The sequence below is a fragment of the Emydura macquarii genome, unplaced genomic scaffold (genome assembly GCF_026122565.2).
Source record: "Emydura macquarii macquarii isolate MOO-44397 ecotype Brisbane River unplaced genomic scaffold, CSIRO-AGI_Emac_v2 contig_3257, whole genome shotgun sequence".
Lineage (NCBI taxonomy): Eukaryota > Metazoa > Chordata > Testudines > Chelidae > Emydura > Emydura macquarii.
The window spans coordinates 449526-473164 of NW_027133394.1; the positions used below are offsets into that span (position 1 = coordinate 449526).

General features: G+C 43.1%; 1 protein-coding gene across 5 annotated transcripts; it reads right to left on the bottom strand.

Annotated features, from left to right (window-relative positions):
• Positions 1-527: 527 nt before the first annotated feature.
• Positions 528-23626, bottom strand: DGUOK (deoxyguanosine kinase). Of its 5 annotated transcripts, none has more exons than XR_010917016.1 (9): positions 23494-23626; positions 21597-21709; positions 19819-20009; positions 15542-15689; positions 13889-14004; positions 12692-12791; positions 2753-2815; positions 1463-1507; positions 528-679 (listed from the first exon to the last, which is right to left on the bottom strand). XR_010917016.1 is itself a non-coding variant. In XM_067532320.1 (7 exons), the coding sequence occupies exons 1-7, from the start codon at positions 23600-23602 to the stop codon at positions 11073-11075; spliced, it is 804 nt and encodes a 267-aa protein (XP_067388421.1). In that variant the 5' UTR covers positions 23603-23626; the 3' UTR covers positions 9006-11072. The 5 variants fall into 5 exon arrangements, 1 of the variants encoding a protein (XP_067388421.1); XR_010917018.1 differs by lacking the exon at positions 23494-23626 and adding an exon at positions 22459-22561; XR_010917019.1 differs by lacking the exons at positions 21597-21709; positions 23494-23626 and adding an exon at positions 20804-20819.
• Positions 23627-23639: the final 13 nt, after the last annotated feature.

A 23639-nucleotide genomic window follows, 5' to 3' on the forward strand; every position in this document is an offset into this window, starting at 1 on the left:
CTTACGGAATCCCCCCCATTGGAAGTTTTTAAGAACAAGCTGGCCAAACACCTGTTAGGGATGGTCTAGGTTGACTTGGTCCTGCCTCAGTGCAGAGGGCTGGACTCGATGACCTCCGCGGTCCCTTCCAGCCCGACATTTCTATGATTCTAAGTGCAGAAGCAGCACCCCTTTTTCCGGGTGCTTTCTACCAGCTTTCCTTAACTCAATGCAAAGCTCCAGTGCCAGCAAAGACAAGTGCAGCAGAGCTCCTGCTGGCTTGGCCGCAGGCAAGCTCCCTTTTCTCACAGCCACCAGAGCTGCTGCTTACAAAGCCACAAGTGTCCGGGGTTTGTGCCTCCTCCGGCATGCAGGCAACGTATGTGCCGAGCCCGTCCAGCTAACAGATGGGGGGACTTTGCTAATTGATTAATTTGGCACTAGCGCAAGACAACCAGTGAAGACACAACAATCAAAGAAGCCCTTGCATTTCAGAGCAACTTGAATGCATATTATGGAGAGTGAAATAATAGAATGGGAGACATTCGGGATGGAAGAGGCAGCAGGATTTATTGGATTAAGTTCAGGATTGGCAGGCAAGAGCAGCTGTGCTTTCCTCTTGGCTCTGACAATGACTTGTTATAGGATCCTGGGCAAGGGGCTTGACCAGCCAAGGGCAGAAGTGATGGGTGAAAAAGGCCTGAAAGGATGGAGCAGAGTTTTATTATTTTTATTTCTTAAAGTTTATTTTTCTGCTTCCTTTTTTCTATTACAAAAACAGGTCTTGTCTATGTTGTTGATCTATGAATGATGGGAGAACTGGAAATCTGATTAATGAAGACTGGAAGTGATTTAATATTCAGAGCGTTTAAACCCTTTGTTTTTCATTGCTTTGAGGCCTGAGAACCCTTGGGAGAAAATATATCTTTTAATAAAGACTCAACATTTATTATTTGTATTTCATTTGTGCTTAGGGACCACACCTCACAGTGAAGCTGCCCTGTGCTAGGTGCTGTACATAGTACTAGATTTGCTGTGAGACTAAGGCCCAGATCTTCAAAGGTATTTAGGTCCCTAAGTCCCCTTGAAAGCAACAGGTGGGGAATTAGGCACCCCTTTGAGGATCTCGGCCTAAGTGTTTATATTCTAAATGAACAAGACAAACACAGAGTGGCACAGAATAGGGAAATGACTTGCCCAAGCTCTGTAGTGGAGCTTGGAAATAGAACCCAGCTCACTTGACTTCTAGCCCAGCGCGTTATCCACTGGCCCATGCTGCCTGTCAAGTCAATCAAGGGATGATGATGGTAACCACACCCTTAAGACCTGCAACAATACTCCAGGAGAACGAGGAAAATCCAAACTGACAATCCTGCCGTGTCTACAGTTAAACACACACAGCCATTCAGGCCTGCTTTAACCAATATAAAGTAACAAAGGGCACAAACTCAATTCCCTGCCCCCAATGCCCTTTACAGCTCACCTTAAATCTCTCTGTACCTCAGTTTCACCAGGTGATAACACCTCCCTAGTAGGAGATCATAAAGATTAATTAGTTAATGTTTGTAAATCACTCTATAAATATTAGTTAAAAATTCTACTGACTCATTAATCTATCCCACAGGGTCTAATGCAAGATTGTTATAAAGTCTAGCGCCCTGATTCAGCAGAGCCCTAACTTTAAGTGCACAAGTAATTCCTTCCCTATTCAGCAAAGCATTTAGGCCCAGATTCTTAAAGGTATTCAGGCTCCTAACGTCCACTGATTTCTATGGATGTTAGGAGCCTAAATACCTTTGAGGATCTGGGCCTCTGGCACTTGCATACATCCTATAGTCTTCAGTAGAATGTGAGCATATGCTTAGAGTTCAGCCTATACTCCAATACTGTGCTGAATCAGGGTCCACTCCAGGCCTTTAGAAAACTAAGGGGAGATTTTCCAGCTCTTTACAATAAGGTGTGTCCAGTCAACACCAATGATAGTGAAATCTCCTATCAGCCAACTGGTCTTATTTCTGGGATCAAATGAGACTCATTGCTTGTTTGCTCTGAATTACATGTAGCTGATTTCTACAGCAGTGTTCAGCAGGGCCTCTTAAATTAAAGGGTTCTACTGCAAAAGCAAGTTGCTCCAATGGTTATAACATACCTTTCAAGGCTGCTGTGCTAGCAAACCCTCTAGTTTTTACATCAAATATGTGTTTGTTTCATGAGCTCTAGGAAGAATGAGCAGTCTCTTTCATTTCCACAATATCAGGTTTTGAATGTTCTGATCACTATTCAAACTGCATTTGAATATGTTTCCAATGAGAGCCTAATTCCATTCCTCTTAACCTGTCACCACATGTTCACTGTTTCCAATCCTTTATGCTACAACCTGGTAGTCTGTGTTCCATGACAGCAAATTAGTTCAATGAAGAGTATGCTTTCCACATAAGGCCATAAATCTGCAAATTACTCTCACCCCCATGCCTGCACAAAGTCCCACTGAAGTTAATGGATAGGGCCTAACTCCCTACATACTGGTCTTTTTATTTCCTAGAGTCAAAGAGTACCAGACCCTACACACTGAAATCAAGGTCAGAGCCTCCATTGACTTCAGCAGGAGCAGCAAGGTAGACCTTAGACTTATGCTATGAGTGATAGGAAAGAACTGATGTGCCACGTAGCCTGTCCCCTGTAGGATCAAATAAAGGAATCGCTCCTATATACGCTAAAGTACTTTGTCCAGAGTAGTTTAAAATAACTCAAGCAATGAAATTCCCACACTTGCCTGAGAAGACTGTTCCATGATCTAATAGCTCTCCACCTCTTGCATGCAAACTATCTCCAAACACTGTAGAGTTAAAACAAAAATTTTACAGTGTGAAAAACAGCAGGGAGGGAGACACATTGAGACGTTTAAGGCACGGCAAAGAAGCGCTTTTTTCAGTTCAGAGATGCAGAGAGATGAAATACCATATTTGCTGTCCTGGCTGGTTTGTTTAAATCTTTACACATTTCTCCTTGCTTCGTCCATCAGGGACCAAACATTAAAATAAAAAAAATTAAAAAATTCTAAGCTCAGCATTGTTCTATGCTAGTAACCATTTCTCACATCCCATATTCATCTGCGCATCTGCTTGAGCGAAATGCACACATGGTGCTGGAATCAAGATCAGTCAGTCATTTAAAAGGCTGTATCCATGCACGCCGTTCTAGGCCTCACCTGGATGCTGGCACATCGGGAGACCTGTAAGGACGCAAACCTGTTTAGTTTGAGCCTGAGTCATGTGCAGCTTCAACTCCAAGTACTTGCTGGATCACAGCTGGCTGACAGAATCAAGAGAGGAAACTATAAGTTCCTTGGGGCAGGCATTTGTCTATTTCTTTCCAAAGTTACAGTTCTGCTTTGGCACCGTGACTGGCATTTTCAGTGGTGCCTCAAGGAGTTAGGAACATGGGCTACCATAAACATCACCATTACAAAACCCACTCATAAGTGGCACCTTAGCTGGCAGTCCAAACAGACACTAACAAATGAATGGACCAATGTGGTTCCACTGTGTTATGGTCCCTCAAGGTCAGAGGTTACAAACAGTGGCTGAGATCTTCAAAAGTGACTAATGATTTTGGATGCCCAGCTTGCAACGCCTCCAAGGTGCCTGATTTTCAGAAAGTGCTGAGTATATCCACCTGATAACCAGGCCCCTTACTGGTGGTTGCAGTTGGATATCCAAAAATTATTAGTTGCCTTTTGAAAATCTTGGCCAGTGGCTTTCTCTGCATTACATTTTCCAGTCATGTTTCAACACGTATTATCTAACTTGATTTGCCAGTTGTACTGTAGACATAGGGCACACTTTGTCCTCCCTCATATTTAACCCTAGGGTAAAATATGATTAGTAATAGCAGTGTCAACATGTCCAGGGGCAGTGTGGGATATGTGAGCTCGTAGCACTGCTTAGATAAACAAGTTATTTTAGGCCTGAATTCTCAATTACAGTAGATCACTTTATACCACTGTGGCTGTATAAAAGGGCTTTGAAGTGGAGGGTAGCTATCTGATGATTTCACACGGCTAGAGCAATATAAAAGGGCCTTGGTATCAATGAGAATTAGGCCTGTTTGCCTGCTGGGCTCTCAAGATAGCACCTTTCAGCCACACCAAATTCATTCACTTATTTATTTTTCAATAAGCCCAATGGAGTCAATTTAAAAAAGAATCTGGAGTCTTTTAATAAAGCAAACCCCAGCTACCTTGTCCTTTATCACTCTGCTATGTCTAACAAGAGTCCACTCCAGTACTGATAAGGGTCCCAACCCAGCTCTCCCTGTCCTGTCTGGTATTTTCATGTGTTCATAGTCTGGATATTCCAAATACTTCTCTCTCTGATGTGTTTGTGTAAATTCACATGGCAGGGGAATGGAGGTATTTGCCTCTGAATGTGTTTGGGGGTAGGTTTGTAAAGCTGGGGTAATGAAGAGATTCCTGAGCGGTAAGAAGGCAGAGAATTAACAATCCCATTGCCCTATTCTGCATCTTCCTTTCCTCCCACTTCTCTGGTCTATTATATCCCTCCTCCCCAGCAGCTTGTCACGATCAATTTAGATTGCGAACCTTTTGGGCACAGGGCCTATGGCCTTGATTCTGATCTTGCTGGCACTGATGTAAATCAGCAGTAACTCTATTGAAATCAATCAAGTTAGAGACATGTAAAACCAGTGCGAAAAGACAGCCCCTAACTTTCATCACTATGTAAAGCACCATGCATTCCTGTGTTGCTATGTACAAAGAAGAATAACAGTGCATCTGCTTGATCGACAATCTTTTTTTTCTTCTTAAAGGGTATACTGTCTCTTACTACTGCACATAAGCTGATCGGGATAGGGTAATTTAGGGATTCTGTAATTCACCTAACCTCAGCACTGGCTACCTGGTTTAGGTGTGTTGAGGAGCTGGAGTTCCAACTAACTGCTGGTCCAGTGGTCTCACAACCCCTAGCCTTCCACTCTGCAGAATAGCATAATTTTGTTTGTGCATCTGGCTGTGTTGTTTAAACAATGTAAAACCAATCCAAATATGTGTGATAACTCCCTGTAAAAACAGATACAGCCAGCACCACTAATGGAATAAGTGGGGGGGAAGGGGAACGGATGGACACGACACACACGACGGGACGGGACAGCTTATCCCTATGGGCCAAATTCAGTATTCATTTACCTGAGAGAAGTCAATGGAACTGCACCGGAATAAATGGAGACAGAATTTGGACATGTATGTAACTTATGTCTCAAAAGGAGATCACTTCATTTGAGAATTGTTACTAAAGAAGCAAAATTCTGCCCTCTTCCAGTGTAAATCCAAAGTGACTCCATGGCAAGTAGTATCACCAGTGTAACTAAGAACAGAAGGGAGCCCTTAGTGAGAAACAGAGTACCAGAATTGTAAAATCATTGGATCTCATTCTCCTCTTACACCAGTTCAAATGGATTTACACTGGGGTAAGGGAGAGGAGAATCAGGCCTTTTGTTTTATAGAAGTGCCTAACTATGAGACTTTTACACACCTTGTGGAGACATATGATGCAGAAAATCAAATTACCTTAACTCCTATGTCTTTGCACTTGCCAGCTTTTTTCCATTAGAATGTAAATAATATCTGACAAGTGATCATTAAAGAGAAAGTCACCTCACGTCAGGCACCAAACAGCCCTCATGGGGCAATAGTCACTAGTGACCAGGGCTGGATTCACAGCAGAAGCACAGCAGCAAAAAACTCTCTAGCCCATTGCTTCAAGTGACTTGGAATAAACACCCCAGTGCAAACAGCATGGCAAGAAACAGTATGTATGCATTGGGGCTACTCAGATGGACACAGGATTTTCAAAAGAAGACTACAGAGTATGGCTTTAAATGGGAGTTGGCATCTGACACCCACAGACAGCTTTGAAAAGCCCAGCCTTACAGTAACATAATATTAGGATCCTGGATCCTGCCAGTAGCCCTCACCACTGCCTCCACTCTGTTACACCAGTTTACAACTGGTATAATTCCATTGTATTCAACCCACTCAATCCAATGCATTGGAGTGGAGAATCAGGCTCAGAGAGTGGCTAGCAGGAGTCAGACCGAGCTAGTAGCTCCTCCATGACTCACGTGATCCTGGTATAGTCCTAGTGGAATCAACCAGCATGGAGAGCCTGGCTCTGCATAGCCAGTTTGAGCATAGTCTGACCAGACGCCGGCTGCGACTGGGCTCCCATACAAGTTCTTTTTACAGGCCCCACTGCTTCAGCTCCACGCATGACAGACCTTAGGAAACCATCTGTCCTTTATTATTAATGCATGAACTAAAGCATATAAGCATTTCGCATAATTTGAAGCCTCATCCCTCCAGCTCCCTAAAGTGGTTTGGGTTAGAACAAAACATGTCAGGCTTTGTGATAACAGGATTAAGGGGATCAGACACTCACCTATTACACATTTACATTGCAACTTTCCAAGTGTTGCCTGATAAAGGAAAGTCAACGGAGAGGCTTAACCAATACAATAGTCAAGACTTCCGAATGTGGTGAGACTAAAGATATTTCTACATCGCCTGTATTACTTGAGATGCATCCCAATGCAAACACACTGCCGAAGGATTGTTCTGCGATCACAAGTCAGCAAGGGTCAGTCAGTTTTCCAAACGATAAATCTGTATTGACGCTGCAAGCAGCCACAGCAAGGAAGGAGTGACCCATGGAAGCTACAGATCCCATCTCTAGGCAGCACTAAAAAGGCACATTGGGGGGCAAAGTGTACAGCAAGCTTGCATCACTATAGCAAAACAAGCAGTGAGGTGTGTATCTTAAACAATGTCTCTCTGGATAAACTCTCCTTTTACTTAGGCCTTGTCTACACTCGCGCTTATGCTGGAAAAATTTGTCACTCGGGTGTGAAAAAAACACAACCTGACCGATGTAAGTTTTGCTGGCATAAGTGCAAGTGTAGCCACGTCATGTCGGTGGGAGAGAGCTCTCCTGTCAACATAATAAAGCCACCTAAATGAGCGGCGGCCGCTATGTTGGCAGAGAACATCTCCCACTGACATAGCGCTGTCCATATTTGTGCTTATGCAGCAAAATTTATATCACTTGGGGATGGATGGGGGAATATATTTTTTCCACAAATTTTGCTGCAAGTGTAGAAAAGGCCTTAGAAGAGCATTTCACTTCCTATTCCTTGCATGGTTTGTGTCTTCCATTTGGAGTAGAAGCAGCAAACTGCAGTGCTGTTCAAGACAATGGGGGTTCTTGCACCTTCCTCTGAAGCTTCTGGTACTGGCTGCTGTCAGAGACAGGATTCTGGATTGGCTGAACCTCAGGTCTAAATCCAATCTGGCAATCCTTGTGGTCTTAACAATATGCATATAACACGTCAAAATTTGCTGCTAGTATAAACTGGCACAGCTCTACTGAAGTCAGTGGAGCTGCACCAGTTTACACCAAGAGAAAATTTGACCCAACCTTCTTTATATTTCTATAGCACCTTTTATCCCAAAGGATCCTAGAGTGGTTTAGATCTACACCTACACAACCACTGAAATGCAGCGAATGCTGGGGAGGAGGTGGTAGCTGGTGTACACAGCCCACAAGTACAAAGGTTGAGGGTAGGACATATGTTAGTGTCAGGGCGATGCACAATTCTTATGAAAAGTGCAATGGGCTGTGTCAGTGCAGTACCTTCATTTTCAAAGGTTTCCTTTAAACACAGCAAGCTGCACAGATCTCAGTTTATCTTCCCTGGAAGGGTTGAGTTGATTCTGTTTAGATTCCAACCTGCAGTTCCAGGGAGTGTCCGTATTTGATACCTGTAATATCTCGACAGAGCTGTCACCACCATTAGCCTGGTCAGTACCACAAAGGGTGCAGTAAGTTAGATATAAATGCCAAGCAGTCTGGTCACAAAATGGTTAGAGCACAGAGTCAGGACACCTGGGTTCCTCCTTGCCTCAGTTTCCCCCTCTGTAAAATAGGGATGGTGATGATGATACCAACCCACAATTGTAAACCACTTCGAGATCCAGGACTGAAGAGTGATATGAAAATGCAAAGTATGATAAGAATGGTTGCTTTCAGGGATTAAGAAATACATCAAAATGTATGCCCATCTCTCCCTAGGAAAGTGCATTTAATTAATCACTTTTCACAGAAAGAAGGTGACTGTGTAACTAGGGAAGAAAAGCAAATCTATTAGAACAAAAGAACTATTTTGTGTTGAAATTACAAAATGCAAACTTATGTTCAGCTTTCTGATAATAGAAGCAGCACAGCTAAGATCTAAAGCCACATGGGAGACAAGAGATAGCTTTCTTGGCAGGTGATTTTTGATCCAGAATTCCTATTACTAAGTAACTGATTAAGAATATGCATTTAGGGGTAATACTCCGCTATAGTTATTTAAAAGCAAGTCTGGAAATTGACGGCCCATCCTGGAAACACTGGCTTCTTTGTTTCCCTATTTGCTGCGACCTTGCCATGCACAAACAAACTCATTTGTTTTACAGCCCTTGCGACTATCTCTGAGCATCCACACATTTTATTATTCCTAGGAAATAACCCATGTAGAGCACAGTTTAAAATAAATAAATCAGATCAGGAAACAGGAGCTTGGAGGTCAGGCGCCATCTAGTGTCCCATTTGAGACTGTAATAGGCACTACAGGATTAGATGGCCTGATGGGAAGCCAACAGGGAGTTGCAGAGGGCCCACTACAGGAGCAAAGGGAAAGAAGATGGGTGACTTGTCTAAAGAACTCAGCACCCAGTGTGCTGAGCCCTTCTGAATATCTAACACTAAGTGACTGGCCCAAAAATCACACAGCGAGTCTGTGGCACAGCCAGGAATTGAACCCAGCTCTCCCAGTCCACTTCCTTAGCCACAAGACGATCCTCTCCAATAATCACCAGGCATCCCCAGCATTGATTTTCATGGCTGATGCAATTCACCACCACACAGCTCCTTTCACTGGAGGACAGACAAAACATGGGCAAGACAATTGAAAAGGGATATACTTTTTAATTTAACACAAGCCAAATAAATACATAGAATGTTCCTTCAGAATTTAACCTGTGCACCAAATTTACATTATAAAGTGGCTGTTCCTCAATATACACCCTGCAGACATCTACAGATATGCATTTATGTTCCCCTTGGAGCTCAAGGTGATAGCTGAATAAGTTTGTACTGTTCAGTATCAACCTTTAGACTAACAGGCCTAAAACTAACTCTATGTATACAGATTTTCCTAATCTCAGTCCTCCTTGGTTACAGGAACTGCTGAGTGTTGCAACGTAACCTAAAAGTAACACGTAGGTCTAGAACTTAAAAGTGACTAGCCAATCATTTCACAAAATTACCCTCTGATTTACCAGTGGGTAATCTCCTGGCCCTATTGAAGACTGCGGGAGTCTCTCACTGACTTCAGTGGGGTCAGGATATCATGCAATACACAATGGCCGCATAACAGCTAGATTAGAAAGGGCATCTCTGCACACACAGGGTTGGAAAGATCCTTGTTACTGTCTTAACAGGGCCATATTTCTCTCTGGTATTTCTAACCTACCTGTCTTCAGACCATTCCTGCATCTCCTTTGTCTTTTCATGTTTCTTGAAGGCTAACTAGTTTTATGAGGCTTTTTGGTCTTAGAGAGACATGCTGCACTTTCTAACAAATCCATTTAGGTATGTTTCAGCAAGGAAAGGTTTTGCTCAGAGGACAGTGGGAGCTAGATAGACAAAGCTGAATCTGTGCACTGCTGCAACTCTGCACTCGTTACATTTAGGATGGGCTTTTCAAAAGGAACTTAAGAGAGACAGGCACCCAATTCCCACTGAAATTCAGTCTTACTTTCTCTCTTCTCCCCTTCTTAGCTTCTGCAATGTCCAGATAACATCCCAGGGTGAACTGCACTAGTGCCAGCCCACAAAGAGGGCCAGGTTGAGAGGTAAGGTAAGAGCAGTTTGTTAAACAACTATAATTTTGCAAGGTATTTTAAAAACAGGATCTGTTTTGCGTATTATATGTATAAATGCCTTTCATCTGAGGATTTCATAAGTGCTGAAGAGGCCAAATGACTTGCATGAAGTAACAGAGCAAGTCAGTGACAGGAGTGCCAACAGAACCCAAGCGGTCCCCTATTCTAATCATTAAACTTACTTTAAAATGTAAAATATTAACAACTTTTTCAGACAATATATGGTATGCCATTTCCCTTCCACTATGGCTGGCTCCATGCTCCAGCAGCTGTCTGGCTGATAAGATGGTACCAGTGTAATTCATCACTAGGCCAAGAGTTAGGAAATACAGCAAGTTGCAAACTTTATAAGAGGACCAGGCTTAACATTAAATAAGACTTTGCCTTCTACTGTGCTGAGTGGATTAGAAGTGCCAAAAATGGACGTGTTGGGTCTTATTCTTCACTGACTTGAACATACCACTTACACTTGTGCTCAACAAGTGTGAAATGTTGACAATTATTTGGCAGCATATTACATTCACTTTGCACAAGTACAGAGCAGTGGCAAGTCAGGTCCATTGGTTTCTGTAATTCTTTACAACACCCTCATTTTCACCACTGGGAGAATTCAGCATGCAGTGGAATAGAAGGGTTTTTACAGATCACCTTCCGTAATGAAAAGAAAGCAGGTTTGAAATAATTAAGCCGGTGCTTAAATAGAAGAGATTCTTCATAATGTCTAAAATCATTTCTTTCCCCTACTGATCATAACTCCTCTTTGGAAGATTCTCAAAATTAATTTTCTGAGGCTCTTCTTCTTTTCATTAGACCTATGTATATTGGTTTATTATTGTAGGGTTGCTCATAGGTAACTGTACAACTTGTCTCCTTCCCCGGAAAAGCAACATTTGATTTGAAAGACAAACACAGAATTCAAGAGTAATTCACTAAAATACCTGAGTTATATTTTTGGCCTTCCAAATTTGACAAACAGATTTGCTGGTTATTTTGTTTGATCTTTTAATGGCAAGCAGCATACTTAGGTCGAAGCCAGTCTCAAATAGGTAAGAAATCCTGAACTAGGAGTGGTGGGAGATGGCCAAGCTTCAGATTACAGAGTCTTTATAAAAGTCTTTACCTGTGAGGGAAAGAGAGTGTCTTTTATAAAAGTGCAATTTATCAGACTGCATAAAAAGCATGCAACAAAAACCTAAGTAGTTCTAGATTTCATTCAAAACAATCTATTTCCTAAGGAAGTATCACAAGGACTTCAAATTTGGACTTATTTTCTTAGTACTGATAGAACAACAAGCTTTAGCAGGTCTTAAAATGTTTGACCTGGAGAGGTCAGTGAAGAAGATATCACTATTTTCATTGCAGTAGTGCTCAGAGTTCACCATCAAGGTCAAGGCCCCGTTGTGGCAGGTGCTGTACAAACACACATGAATACTGAGGTAAACGAGGTTTACTGAGGTAAACATCCAATTTTTCATATACATTTTAGAGGATGGTCAGTAACACTGCAATGTACTCATATTTAGTAAGTCTGTGGATAAGGGGATGGATCACTGGATGATTACCCGTTCTGTTCATTCCCTCTGAAACAGCTGGCACTGGCCACTTTGGGAAGACAGGATATTGGGCTAGATGGACCATTGGTCTGACCCAGTATGACTGTTCTTATGAAATGTAACTCATTTAATAGACTCATACCATCAATATTAATATTGGTAGAATACAATCTCATCACTGTATTCCCTGGGAAAGTACCAGCAATCCCACTCTGGCAAGCCAGTCATCACATCAGTGCAACTAACCTGAAAATACAAGCTATTCTCCACCCCAATAAAAGGAAGAATAATACCATCTTATCTGTTTACACAGCGCCTAGTGCAATGGGCTGCTGATCCATGACTGTGGCTCCTAGGCACCTATCACAACACAAGTAGTAATAATAAAAATGGACAAACATTATCCTGCTCTTAAACAAATAAGCTTCCACTATGGGCTTCCTGGAAGAATTCATGGTGTAAGGTACCAGACTATTTGCACTGATTGGAGAAGTAATATGGTCGTCTTCTATTTATATAGCTCCTCTCATCCTTAAGGAGCCTGAAGTTTTAAAATCTGTTCAGAGGGATCATTTTGCTCCACTACTCTGGAGTGAAACCCAGCAGCTGTTTAACAGCATACAGAAATGCCATGGTTTAGGGTAGGAAACTGGAAAATTTTATCCAACAGCAACTTCAGAGGGAATTTAGATAGGTAGCATGTTATTACCTGATACAGCATTTGGCCAGGACACAGAGGTTAAAACTATGCTTTGCAAGAAGTGCTGTGAGGTCTTTAATGTCACAATCAGGCCTTTGGTTTTATGTCCTATCAATAAGTCAACACCTCTAGCAGCACAGCATCTCTTCACACCAAGCTTGGATGCTGGAAACAGTAGTAGCATACAGTGAAATATGCCACCTACTTCACACAGCACCTGGAGGTCTCTTGTTCAATTGCAGACCCCTCCTGACTGATTAGCTTATGGGATGAAATAGGATCAGAGCTAAGGTGATATTGTTGCAGGGACAGATCCACTTGATAGGCCAGTACATAACAGATGACTATTAGGAGAAAAACATGCAGAGGAGAAAGAATGTGGAAAATTTTCTCACACAACACATTTAATTCTGCATTTTACATGAATAGCAGAAATGGGTTGGTGTCAGCACAGCTTACCTTCCTCATGAGCTCCTCTTCTTCAGCTGGGTCATCCTCAAAATCCTTATTGACATCAAGCACCAAGACTGGAGCATTCCTTAGGTTTTCAAAGTGGACCCTGAAGAAAAAAGCAGGAAGAGAACTGAACAATAGCTCTTATTAGTGTATCTCTGAGGAGAGATAGGAGACAATATGCCCAGATACGGGACAGATGTGTCACACCATTGCGCCAACACAAGTTTATTTTATCATAGGAAGGATATCCGCTGCATATAGAATTTTACCTTCATCATTAAAAGGAAAAAAAAGGCTCCTCCAGCTGCAGAGAGCAGCTGCCTTCCCTCCTACCCCGTCAAAGGCGATTTCCAAACTAAGGGCTTGATGCTGAGAAATGCCCGGGATCCTCCACTCCCACTGGCAACTGCACGTAAGACAGCTGAGCCCTCTAATTGCTACTGAGCATGATACCTACACCCTCTTTGGGCTCCAAGGTTCAGTAAACTATCGGCACATTATACAAGTGAAGTCCAAGGTAAGAGAGTATGGAAGAGGAGGAGTCACTTTAGATTTTCATGAGGCAAATGAGCTTCCTCCCTCTTCTGAGGCCCATCAGGAATTTTGTTATACCCTATTGGTATCTGGGAAGGGAATATGCCTAATAGAGCAGAAGACTGGAAACCAGGACCCTTGGGCTCTATCACAGTTTGGCTGTGATACCTTGGGCAAGTCACTTATTTTCTGTGAACTGGATCTTGCTGTGTGGTGGGACTGGTGATGGAGAAACCCCAGAGGCAGCAGCCCCTTGACTATTTGACAGCAGTTGGCTTTGGTGGCCCCTGGAAAGGAGTTACCAGGTTTGGTGTGATGGAGGGAAGTACAAGTAACAAAGGGGAGTCTACTTCAGAAGGGGGCTGAAATGTTCTTTGAAGACTGTGTTCCGTGTCATTAAGATTGATGGCAGAAAGATAAGTGGATAGTGGGAGGATTAAACTAGGGATGAGGAAGGTTGGTGGACAGCTGGAGACATCTGGGAGGGATCTCTAGGGCTGGGGAAGGGCACACAGAGATTTCAGGGACAGTCAGGATATGGGTAGACTGGTGGCAGGGAGCTAGGCCAGAAATTAAAACAGCTGCCTCTGCACAGCAGAAGACACATTATTCACTTATTTAAGGAGTCAGGCTGCAAATCTGGAAGCCATTTCTATTGTCACTTACTCTGTGGTTTTCTTTACTAGCCAGTTTTCATGCTGAGTGTGAAGCTGTTCCAGATACTCCAGCTGGATCTCCTTCTCCTCAGACCTCCCCCTTCGGCGCAACCTCTCCAGACATTTCTGAAGGGAGGAAATGACATCTCCTTCATAAACACGACCCCCGCATTTACCCCACAGGATTCAATGAGGTCTGCTTTGCAAACTCAACCACATTTGGATGGGACCAAAGGGCATGGGGCGCTTCAGGCAACAGCAACAGTTGAAATTCAGTAATAGGCAGCTGGAAACAGAGATGCAGCTGCACAAAGTAGGAACAGCTTCACGGGACAGAGGAGTTAGAAGTCACGGCGCCTGTCCCAGGCCAAATGTTTAGTGGCAGTATTTCAGGGGACTGTACGAACCTAACCTTCCATCACTGGAGTCCGTGGCAAAACTCCATTGACTTCACAATGAGCACAACTTAGTTCTTAGAAGAAAAGGTCCTGATGGGAGAGGCAGTGTGGTCTAGTTCACAGAGCACTAACACTTAGGAGACTCAGGTTCTATTCCTGGTTCTGCTACTGACCTGCTGTGTAAGCTTGGTCACGTAACTTCACCTCTTTGTGCCTCAGCTTTCCTCCCACTCTTTGTCTGCTTAGTGCAAGCTCTTCAGAAAAGGGATGGCCTCTCATTACAGGTATATATAGCGTCTTGTGCAATAGGGCCTTAATCTGGGTCTGGGCTTCTAGGAGCTACCATGATACAGCTAATGCTTGACCTCAACTACTGGCTGCTTTCTTGCCTTGAATTGTTGCAAACTGTGTTGAGACCCTGACAGTGGCAGTTAAGGGGATTCTTTACAGACAGATGTGCCAGAATTATAGAAGGTAGGGTAAATAAGCTGGCAATCACAACAATCTCTAGTGCAGACAAGCCCTTAGGTGTATTGATTTTTACCTTCTCACATTTCTGGAACCTTTCAGAGACACTCGCCATCCCCATTAATTGCTGTGTTAAAGCCTAGTGTCTTATTCAACCCCCTCCCAACCATCACTGTCAATGAAGAGAGGGTTACGTTAGGCACTAAATGTCATCAAAATCATGAGTGAGGAAAGAAAAAAATGGTTTTAAAAGATTCCAACAGAAAGAGAAAATTTCCCAGATGCTTCTCAGCCCATGTACTGTATTCATCCAGCCACTGCATTACTGGAGAGGTACATTACGCAGCAAGCAAGGGTTAAAGCATTAAGCATTGGTCACTCCTGGAGGCAGAAGACCAGATTGAGTTGCCCATTATTAATGTTAATTATGACTACAACAGGACCTAGAGGCCCCAACCGAAACCAGGGCCCCATTCTACTCCTGTCCTGCAGATCTGCATAGGCAAGACAGACAAATGATTTATCACCATTTTACAGATGGGGAACTGAGGCACAGGGATTAATCAATTCGACCCAAGTTATCCAGGGAGCCTGTGGCAAGGCTGGGAGTTGAACCCAGACCTCCTGAGTCCCAGTCTAGTGCCTCAATCACAAAGCCACCCCCTTCCTCTGAATGGAGAGCACTGTTACTGATCTGATATGATCCAGAGTTCCTCTGCCTCTCAAGGAAAGTAAGGTCAGCCTTCAATGCAGCCACTAGTGATGGTTTTAGCAGGTTTCCAGTCATGCTCTGTTACCTCTGGAGTTGCCTGGAGATACAGAAAGCCATGCAGAGCAATTCGGTCCCCAAACTCTTGTAGGAGAAAGGTGTGCCAGTCCTGGTAAATTGTCCATTCGATCTCAGCCAGGTGGCCAAGCTCAAAGAGATTCTTAGCAAAGATGTACCTATGGAGGGAAGGACAAAAAAAGAATAGGAAAGAAATTAAACATGCCTGCAGTTCTAGAATGACAAAGCACATTATCACTGTGATAGGATCCACAATGTGCCAGGTGCTGCATAGACGCACAGGAAGACACAGCCTCTGCTCCAAGAGGTCATTTCAACAGTATAGATTTAGCGCAATTCAGTACCCAGAGAAGAGAGCCAAGCTGGACTGTTTAGACAGTGTCACGCTGGACAGCAGAACAATTATTCAGGGTTTTTTCATGTTAATTGTCTGAATTCTGGACTATGCAGTGCAGCGGTAACCGTGTCAGTCCCAGGGCACTACAGAACACAGATGGACTTGGCAGTGGCAGAGGGAGCTCTTCCTTATGCGGACCTGCCACTGCACCTCAAACTTGATTTGTAGGGGCCTGTTGTGATAATATATTTACCTCAATCATGAGTTTAATTGTAAGAAGTGAGTGGGAGTTCATCTGATGTCACAATAATCTAAAGTAACAAATGTTGATGGGAAAAGATACAAAAAGGAGACAGAAAAACTGAATTAGTCTAAACAAAAATGGCCTACTGATATGGTTCTCAAGGACTGTTGAACTTACGCTTGTTAAAAACAGATGATGTGGAGCCAGAAGTTAGTGAACCAAAATTGGTGTGTCAGATATTCAGCCTAACTGGTGGACAAAATGATGAGGGCACAGACTATTTCATGCATCACTCTCTTTTTGAGTCCATTCAGAGAATTTTGTGGGCAGGGAGAGAGCATTTGGAAAGACCCAATGGAGGCTACAGAAGCAAGACTCTCCATCACAGCTGCCACCCATACAATTCCCTGGGACCTGAGGCCTTTGTCATCTTGATCCTGAGAGATGTCCTGACCAGACCGGGCCAGAGAAAGGGACCCAGATGACATCATCACCTCTATCAGTGCCAGCTGCATTTCAAACATGATCCAGGATGACAGTTATTACCATCTAAGAGACTGTAAAGCAAGGGAGCTTTTTCTTCTAAAACTGACTTCAACAGCTTCTTTTCTTTCCCCCAAAAAGAACAGTTACTACCATTTTGGATACCATCTAAGAGACCATCAAAGGATTTTACCTTTTAAAACTCTCTCCAGCAAAAGGGAAAGGGAACAAGAAATGTTGTTAAAGACTTATTTAATGCTTTACATTTCAAATGTTTTAACTGTTTTTTCTTCTTTTCTGTATCTTTAATAAAAGGATTTTTAATGGTGTGTGTGCCATAGTGCTAAGCAGGCTGAGGTCTCCGTATACCAAACCCCAAATCTTGTTTAACACTGTTTAGTGTTGGATGGTGACTGGGTTACGTTCACACCTTTGGCACATATATGCTCCATCTAAATAAATACAACAGACCTTCTCTAGGATTGGGAAGGGAGTTGTGTCTCCTTGGACCATTCAGTCTTTCGTCTGTCTGCTGAGACTGCCAGTGAAGATGGGGTCAGATAATGCCAATCCTGTTGGCTGTATGGTGTGATATGAGGCCCTCCACCCCCATCCCAGCTGCAGCTATGCAGAGATTCACCAATTTATTTCACCCAGACCACCAATTTGATGTCACACAGGAGATCAGACAGTAACAACTTTTGATCACTACTGACCTAGGCATGATTTGAAACAGCAACCTAAAGTTATGAGGCTCAATTATCCCATTACCAATCCCCTCAGACATTTAGTTCCAACACATTTAAGTGAAAATAGATTTCTCAGACTGCGATGTGTGATTGGTATCATACACTAACCTTCCCCTTCTAGAAGAGCTTAAACCCCAAAACCAAAAAGGTGTTAACTACTTCCCCCCACACTGCCTGCAGGCAAAAGCTGTGAAAACGGGTCTTGGAGCATGTCCTCAAGATTAAGAAATCTTGGTTGTGTCTTTGGGGTGGTCCCACTGAAAACACCAGGAACCGTTGCTGCAATGCTGTCTTTGATTTACAGAGATGCAACTGAAAACAGCCAGCTACTATTTTTTTTAAAAATAGTGAATTATAATCAGGGGTTATTTTTTTTCATGCACCATGAATTCCTTCCCTCTTTCATGAGTCTCAGCCCAAAGCATTTGCTTCAAACACACTATTTCTGCTTCTCTCGTAATGTTCACACTTTCCTCACTTTCAGAACATGCACATATACAATTTATTATCTCACCTCCAACCACTTCACCAAGGCATCTGGAAAAAGTGACCCTTTAGCCAGATCTATTGCCAACATATTCCTAATAGCCCTAGAAGGCATTACACGTAAGTGACACCTCTTTGAAAAACAAACACTTCCAGTATACCCACGCTCCACTTCATAGATCGGGGCAGACGGAATGACAAGATTTTCTCATTTTTCAAGTCAACATCTGTTTAAACACTCAAAGTCCCACTATCTGACAGGAGCTACAAAACATATTGTGAAGTGCCTTCCAGTGCACACATGCAACTTTCTTTAAACAGGTGAGGGTGGTTCTCTTCAGTCTGAAACATGAATGACAATTAGCAACTCAAAATACATGTTGAACTAGGTTCTAAAGATTGCTTCCTACAAATAATATGAATGAAAACATTTACACGAGTTCTATATAAACCTTTCAGTGAACTGCTTTCATTAACATTCTTCTGCCGTGCTGGAAAACCAACCACAACAGCATCAAGTTAATGCAAGAGAAACAGGAAATGACGCTGTCTACAGCACAAAATACACCACAGACCTGCTTTAACTAGTCCATGGAACTCCAAGATATTTAGCTTGCTGACTAAGGTTTTCATTTCAGAGATGGAGTGCTGAGAGGGGGGCAGTCAGTGTGCATACTTTGTGTGGGACAAAGTCTGCTTAGTCACTCTGGTAACTCTAGTAACAATGGAGTTACTTCCAATTTACACCACAGTAAATGAAAGCAGTGTGAACATATATGAACTGCTTCAATGAAAATCATGTGAAACATTCATGAATATCATGTGCATATTACATGAACCCATGACTACTGAGTATCAACAAGATCATTTTGTTTGACCTTTTTAGCCTAACTAAATCAGACAACCATTTTTATTGTTCACCTGAATGATCCTTTAAGGCAGAGCTCCATGAATACATAAGAGTGAAAACAACCACGCTACTTTCATTCCCTGAGTTGAGTGCATTGTAAATTGGAAGTAAGAAAAATAATGAAATACAAATTTGATTCTGAAAATCCAACCACCTCTTGTGTTCCCTCTCTTAAGTATTTACAGGACACCAATTACCGCTGGACCTGTTATTAACAACATATTGATTTTCTTTTTTAAATGTTTCAAGTCTATTTTGACAGTAGGACTTTAGTCCATTCAAATTCATCTCATCACTAGACCAGAACTCACTCTGAAGAATGTGTGCTTGATTTCTGAGATGCTTGAACGCATGCAGATTTGTGTATCACAGAGATCTAGAATTCAATCATTAATCAAAGGTTTTCTGCTGCTCCTGTAGGTGCCAATAAAAACATTATCTGGAGCAGTTTGTGGAAAGATTATCTTGTTGTTAAGGCACTTGACTGGGACTCAGGAGACCCATATTCAATTCCTGGCTGTGCCACACACTTCCTGTACAAACTTGGGTTCAGTTCACCTATACCCTGTACTTCATGTAGTCATTTATACTAGGGCACTGCAAGCATGATATGCTACCCCTCTGTTTTGGTGGCATTTTACTTTTACTTTATATTGATGTAAGTGACAACACAAGGTGCAAAGCAGCAATGAATCTGGTCCTTAGGCTCCATGTCTCAGTTTCCCCAGCTATAAAATAGAGGTAATACTCTCTACGTCTCAGAGGTACTATGATCATTAGAAATGTTTGTGTCATGCTCCAATACTATGGTGAAAGGGGTCAGAAAAGTGCCTATTTATATAGATGTAATGATTTCCTGATCAGCTTGTAGATGTTAAAAGCACATGTCAGAAACCCACCTCTAGAAAATAAATGGTATTTACTGGGTAGGCATCAAATATGCACTATTTTTTATTAAAGAGGCATGGAATCTTAAATGGCATTGCCATATTTCTCCACACATACTGACTAACAGAAAGCACTGTAGTTCAACTGGACGGAGCAGTAAGAGATTTGGAGGAGATTTTTAGCACAGTACCTATCACTGTATACTGATCTCTCAAAAATCTGCACTGGCTCCTGGGTCTTCAACAGCTTCTCTGAAAGGGGCTCCAGCTGGGCCTTAAGTCGACTCATACAGGAGTACGTCTGAAACGTATAGGACCATCGAGAAGGCTCCTGATAGACCATTTGAAGCAGATTGACAAAGTTCTGAGAAGACGAGGCCTGCTAGGGAATGGCAAAAAGGCACACTTAAGAAGGAAATTTCACTGAAAAAGGTTCTCAGCCTATCCATCCCTATGGCTGGAGGCAGTATATTCTCAGTGTAGTTCTGGTGAAAGACTCAGATTTGAACATCAGAAGAGAGAACTATAATCATCTAGTCTGATTTCCTGCATTACACAGGCCAAATAATTTCACCCAGGGATTCCAGCAGCAGAGAGGACTATTCTCTGCTACATACATGACACTATTTGAGCCCAATAACTTGTAGTTGAACTAGAGCATTTTAGAGATATCCAGCCTCGATTTAAAGACTCCAAGTGATGATGAATTTACCTTGTTAAGTTGTTCCAATGGTTAGCTACCGTCACTGTTAAGGAACAACTTCTTATTTTCAATTTGAATTTTTCTAGCTTCAACTACAACCCATTGGATCTTATTCTGCCCTTCATAGCTAGACTACAGACACCTATAACGTCAAATGTTTTCTCATAGTATAGAGATTTCTAGATCATGATCAAGTCACCTCTTAACCTTTTCCTTGATAAACTAAATAGATAAGCTCCTTAAGTCTCTTACTGCATGTTTTCCAGACCTCAAATTAATTCTGTAGCTCTTCTCTGAATCCTCTCCAGTTTTCCCAACATCCCTTTAAAAGAAGTGTTGACACCAGAACTGGACACAGTAGCCCGGCAGAGAACTCAGCAATAATCTTTTTTCTCTACATACATGCTTGACCTTGATCCCAGATGGCTGCTTTTCAACCATTTGGGGACAAAAATTATGCCTGCCTTACCCACCTACATGGAGTTTATCATGAGGAAGGAGAGCACGCATTGTCCCCTGCTGGGTTGCGGTACTTCACAGAAAATTTGTTACTGCTGGTCGGCAGTGGTTAATTAGGCCTATAATGTACATCATAAAACAAAGACCACGACAATTAACTCATGATAAATTAAAGACATAAGTGCTGTACAAAGAAATATCAGGGAGAATAGAGCATTAGCAGATTCCTTCCAGAGCTTTAATAAGAATCAGGTTGTTCTGCTCAACATTTATTTTGCCATTAGATAGCTGAACTCACCACAAATAAAAAAATATTTATCTTCTGGATACAGGATGTTTGGATGAGCTGTATTAAGGAACAGTAATTTATTTTTTTAAAGCTCTTAAGTTAAAGCTGCTGCAATCATAGTCTAGATCATAAGAGCTGGCAAGTTAAATATTTATCTCCCCTGAGAGCTCCCCTTTAAAAACATGTATCTATACAAGAATCAAATCGTGGAAGAGATTTATGGAGGAGGAAAACCATCTTGAATAGAGACCATTTAAATCTGATATAGTTGTCACTGAACTCCCCTCTTAACCCTGTCTTATAGGGAAGGGTTAAGGCACTATGATAGAACAATGAACGAAGCCTGTCCTGATACTGCCCATGACGTACCTATGCTGTGGATAAAGAGAGGATTTAAGTACCCAGGATTTATAATCACTATTAAAAATCACAAATTTTGAAAAGCCAAAAGCCGCGTGATAGAAACTCGTCACAGCGTCCATGCACCCTCCACCCTGGTTATTCACTTTCAGATCTACCTCTCTGGTACTGGAAGCTTGAACCTTTTGCCATTTTGCCACAGGTTCTGTAGCCATGTGCCATTCTGGAAATGTTTTTCCCAGCAGCCTTACGAACGTGGACTTGCCCACAGCTGCAAATTAAAACACAAGAGCAGTTGTTAGAGTCTGGCTGCCTGGCTAGGAAAGCATTATCAGATCCTGCAGGTAACCCCAGATTTTTCTTTGTTTTTTAAACAAAAAAGCAACTTTCCTAAGCAAAAATAGAGGCAACGATACATGCAGGATTTGCCATGTCTGATCAGACCTTTAGTCCATCTAGCCCACTATCCTGCCTCCAACAGTGGCTAAGTTGCCATTGTTTTGACAGGTATTAAGTACATATTTTGTTTTTAAAAATACAGTAAAAATATCTTTTGGTAAACCCCCTCTCTCTATACCGAAGATAATCTCACTAAGCAGCACAAAATTAACAGCTTCTCCAACTTCTCAAAGATTTAACGGAGACTCAATATGAGCCCCCGTCTTTTTTACCAAATATAGAACAATACATTTACTCAACACAAACAACATATAAGAGGCAACTAAGGAATACCTAGGATAGGTAGGCTTTCTAGGACTTTATGAAGTACTAGTGCTAACAAAATAAGCCAGTTGTCTATTCCTATTTGTCTGCCTTATCTTTTAAGGCTCCAGTGTGTGTGTAATGAGTGTTTGAAGATTGTGGCCTTAGCCTAGACCATAAACTCTTGGAGTCAGGGCTGTATTCTATTCTCTGTTTGAACAGTGCCTAGTACAGTACATCCATGATCTCAGCGGGGGTGTCAGTACTAGCATGATAGAAATTTTAATACAATCTACTGTATGCACTATGATTAATTACCCTTCTTTTTATTGATTTCACGTTACTTTCCAAAGTTTGGTCACTTGCAATGAATCTTCCATCCATTAGTGTGAATTAGAAAAGCGCTAGAGTGTTAAATTTAAAACTATCCAGCAAAATCATAGACTTATTATTTAAGAAGAGCACTGCCAGGTTCTGAAGGAAGAGGCTGCAACTACAGGCTCTTGCTTTCTGTTTCTTCTACAGTGCTGAGCACACTGTCCAAGCTTCCACGATATTTTGGGTTCTGATCCTGCAAATCTCTTACACAAATGCTTAACTTTAAGTCTCACTGAGGTTGACGGGATTATTGATGTCATGTGTTTAAGTGTCTGCAATATAAGGGGCATAGAGGGGTCTTATGTTACTAACAAGATCCAGCCACAGAGCCTTAAAGCAAACCTTTTTAGATATCAAATCTATTTGCGTTCCATGCCACACTATAGCCAGCGGCACAGGCCCTGCCTGTTTGCCTTTCTGCCTCTCATGCTCCATCCCTCAGCTCTGATGTTCAGGCTCCTCTGATGTTCTTCCAGCACCCTCTCTCCTCGCAGCCCCCCAGCCTAGCACCCCCTCTCCTCACAGCCCCCCCAGTGCAGCATCCCTCTCCTCACAGCCCCCCAGCCTAGCACCCCCTCTCCTCACAGCCCCCCAGTGCAGCATCCCTCTCCTCACAGCCCCCCAGCACAGAACCCCCTCTCCTCACAGCCCCCCAGGCCTCACAGGCCCTCCTACCCAGCGCCCCTTCTCCTCACAGCCCCCCACCCAGTCCCCATAGGCGTCCCCCACCCCAGCACCCTCTCCTCACAGCCCCCCCAGCGCAGCCCCCTCTCTCCTTGCAGCCCCCGCAATCCCCATAGGCCCCGCACCCCAGAACCCCCTCCTCGCCGCCGCCCAGCCCTCACAGGCCCCCCCCCCCAGCCCCGCACCCCCCTCTCCTCAGCCCCCCATCCTAACACCCCCCCGCCCCCTCCTCGCCGCCGCCCGGCCCCGCACCCCCCTCTCCTCACAGGCCCCGGCCCCGCGCGCCCGCACCGATGTTGCCCTCGATGGCGAGCCGCCTGGCGGGCCCCGCGCGCCGGGCCATGCAGAAGCCGCGCGGGAGCCCCCCGCCCACCGGCCGCCAGAGCAGCAACGGCCGCATTGCGGAGGCTCCGCGCGCGGCCCTGGATGAGATGCAA